We start from the raw sequence: 3593 nt of genomic DNA, 5'->3' as shown, positions 1-3593 counted from the left end.
ACCTACCAGCGGCCAGACCACCTACGCTGAGACACCCTTCTCCTCTCCCAGCCACTACCTCCCCGTCCTCCCCCTGAGGGTGCTGAGGGGAGAGGTGGTGCTAGGGGGTGTAAGGTGAAGCAGGTTCTCCCAAAGCTTGCTGGATGCTAAGCCCCCTCCAGTGTGTTGTCTGGAGTGAGTGCACCAGGGGCTTGGTAGAGTACCCTGCTGGTGATGTGATCTCTGTGAGTCTGGCACTTACTTTAGTGTTTCTCCTGACACCAGACATTTTTTTTGTCCTTGTGGCAGATATTGAGATGTCTCTTCTTAATTTGTCTGTCCTTACTTTTATTTCTTGCTGTCAGTTAATGGAAAACAGGCAGTAGAGGAGGTTATTAATGCTTGTTCACCAACAGGAATGTGCTACTGGTAAACCGATGTTGTCAAACCCATTACAACTTTTTGTACATAATTGTATTCTTTCTATTTTTGAGATTATGATACTTTATGGTCTGTTGAATCAGAACATTGCAACAGCTGTTATATATTGCAACCTGTGGGTAACATCATGCCATGTGTGAGGAAGGTGTAAGACTGCCAGATGAGCCAGTGTGGTGGTGGACAGACCCAAAAGACACAGCTCCTGCAGCTTCAGTCTTGAGCTGCCAGCCTGTGTTCCAAACAGTATTTCCCTAACCTGGACTCTCACATTTACCTGTGCACTGGATTTAATGAAAAATGCCTATGCAGGTGCAACTGTACTGATTGGATAACAACATCCATAAAGAATCTTGGTTGGCATGGGAGTGTAAAAAATGTAAATAGAAACTGCTGTGGGAAAGATAGTAATTGGCACAAATCATAATTTTCCATTGCATGATATCAGCTCACTATGCATGTATTGAGCTCTCTGTACCTACATGATGTATGTCATTATGCATGAAATCAATATAAGATGAGCCTTATGTAGTGTTCAAAACACTATATACTCATAGGTAACCAGAGCCAGTGCAGTCTGAGAACAATTATTATGTACAAGAGCAGGAGTGCACTGGGCCCAAGTGGTGCTTGTAAACGTAAAAGTAAGGAGCCAAACAATTATAACAAGAGGGTCAAGAGTTGGAAGATGACTCAAGTGTACAAAGAGAAAGAATGATCACCAAAATGGCTGTGTGCAATATCACTTCACAGATGTCTCAAAGAAGAGGTGAATTCTATTTGAAATTGCTATAATCTCTGCAAAGATGAGCTAAGCATTAATGAATGAAATTTACCTTTTGTTAAGACAGAACAAAGTATCAAATAACCACCTCCTCAAATGGTAAAGTTTTATCTGTGGCTGGTTTGTGGTTGCAGAGATACAGCAAATTCAAATTGAGTCCATCTTGTTGAAACAAACTACCATCATTAGGTTGGATCTTTTAGTGCTTCCGTATTCGTTGTCACTTTATTTTCCATTATGCCTCACCTGACGAGGGTCTGCTCCTGTGGACGTGGTGGGGCCAGTGAGCAGAGCAGCCAATAGGACAGATAGGTTGTCGTGTCTTTAGTCATCTCGGGAAAATAGTGAAGACTGTAGGGAAGGATGTGTATGTATTTCATTATTATATTGCTTTCCATCACATTCTCCACCCTTTATGAGTTAGCAGAACGCTGGTGGATGTCTACACAATATTGCCATTTTTATTAATAAATTGACTCAAATTTAGATGCTGTATCTTTGTTTACTTTCTACAGTTGATGTTTATTCTCATATGATATGGAAGGGCACAAGAAATTTCCTCCCTTCTTTTTTCTTTTGATTATTCTTTTCCAGTGTTTCATAATTAGTTGAGATATGGAATTGCCATGCTTTGTTTCTTTCTATTTTTGTTATTTTTACTTTATATTGTTTTTGTCATATTACTTGTTTGTAGTGGTTTGTAGGAGATGACAAACTGAAACTCTGTGTACTGGCCCACTTTTCACCATTGATATTAATTTTTCACATGTACAGGTGAGCAAATTGGTTTCCTGTGCACACCTGTAGCCATCTGGTGACCGGACCTGTGAAATATGAGTGTACAAATTCCATAACACGATCATCAGTTTTTTGGTTGTGACAGGAAGAACAGAAAGGATGAGTAAGTGAGCGACGCCCCAGAAATGAATAGCAGGTAAGGGCCATGAGAGGAAGTATTTATTGTTGCATTCTTACCTAATTGTATTTTTATAGAATTAGGCCAAGCTCATAATGTTTTGCCTTTTAAGGTTAGTAGGTCCTATTTATTTTACAGTTAATGGAAATGTTTCTTGCACAATTGATTTTACAGCGTGTATATTTGTGTGTGTGAATGTGAGAGGGAGAGAGTAGGGGAAGTGGATATTCTGATATGCTGACAACTTAAAAGGATTTAGAAAGAGTTCAAAGTTTTGCATAATTGAATCTATCTTGTGTTTGAAGTAGTTTCTTTGAAAGGTTTTGGCTTATTAAAAAGGATTCTGCATCATCATTGGGAGAAAAATGCAGGAAAACCTGTAAGAAATAAAATCTTGAAAGCAGACCTGGTGAGAGGGCAAGGCATTTCAGAATAACAAGAAATAATGAGATGTCACCCTCCATGTTAATCGGCACTCTAAACTTTTAATAGGATGTGATTCAAAAGCGTATCCCTTGATTTAGAAACATCATAGACAATATAGAAGCAAGAGTAAGGTTTATGTAGGTACACCAGAAGAAGTAACAAGTAAACCCTCTCTATTGGTGGTTTCCGGGAAGCAAATGATAAAAATCTCCCTATGGTCTTGTGTCTTTGCTGTTATCATTCTGTCATTACACCAGGTTGCAGGGAGACAGGTTGTGTGAGCAGGACAAACTGGAGGCGCTGATAAAGCCACCAATAAGTTCCTGCGTCACAACACCTGTCAGACACACACTGCGATTCTCCCTCTGGTGAAAAAAAGACTGTGTGTTGAATAATAGGACGTGTCTGCTTTGTGAATGAGGGAGGGATAGAGGACTGCCTTGGTGTGTGTGTGTGTGTGTGTGTGTGCGCGCGCTAATTGTTTGTATATGCAAATTAACGGTTATTCTGACATCCATAACTTTTTTTTGGTATATTCTCATTTTTGTTTTTGTCTGTGATAGAGAAGAATTATGGTTTGTTCATTCCTTGCTTTTATCTTGCATTACCGTGTTGTTATTATTATTGTTAGTGTTATTATTAGTTTTATTGCATGTTTTTAGTTATCTTCTCGTTTCTTATTGTTAGGTTTTCTTTATTCCAATCTTCTGTCCCTATTCCATCTCTCTCTCTCTCTCTCTCTCTCTCTCTCTCTCTCTCTCTCTCTCTGGCAGTAGACTCTTGATAAACTTCCGTGCCCTTCCAGTTTGAGTGTTACAACCGCGTCAAGAGGTGCAGTGCAATAATACCTCTCGTACCTCTCACCGCTTCCGTGCATGTACAGCCAGCCCGGTTTATGAGGCGAGGCTGGACGGGAAAAAAGTCATCCTCTGCTTGAAATATGAGACGGTATTATGAGGCGGCTCTTATACCATCCATTGTTTTTATTGTACATTTTTACTATTTGTTAGTGATTTAGGATGTTTGGCGTGACGAAATTGGTGATAGAGG

The 3593-nt window shown here is 39.9% G+C and overlaps 1 protein-coding gene across 4 annotated transcripts in view; it reads left to right on the top strand.

The window, feature by feature from the left end:
- LOC123509371 (cytoplasmic FMR1-interacting protein-like) overlaps positions 1 to 1687 on the top strand; it is a 27473-nt gene extending 25786 nt beyond the window's left edge. For all 4 annotated transcript variants that reach the window (XM_045263638.1, XM_045263637.1, XM_045263639.1 and 1 more), the window contains one exon: positions 1 to 1687. This exon is cut by the window's left edge and continues 162 nt beyond it. In XM_045263638.1, the coding sequence (XP_045119573.1) occupies positions 1 to 30 (30 nt within the window). In that variant the 3' untranslated portion in view covers positions 31 to 1687.
- The last annotated feature ends 1906 nt before the right edge of the window (positions 1688 to 3593 follow it).

The sequence above is a fragment of the Portunus trituberculatus genome, chromosome 27, assembly GCF_017591435.1.
Source record: "Portunus trituberculatus isolate SZX2019 chromosome 27, ASM1759143v1, whole genome shotgun sequence".
Classification (NCBI taxonomy): Eukaryota; Metazoa; Arthropoda; class Malacostraca; order Decapoda; family Portunidae; genus Portunus; species Portunus trituberculatus.
The sequence above is the reverse complement of the archived record's forward strand: the minus strand, read 5'-3'. Positions and strand labels throughout refer to the sequence as shown.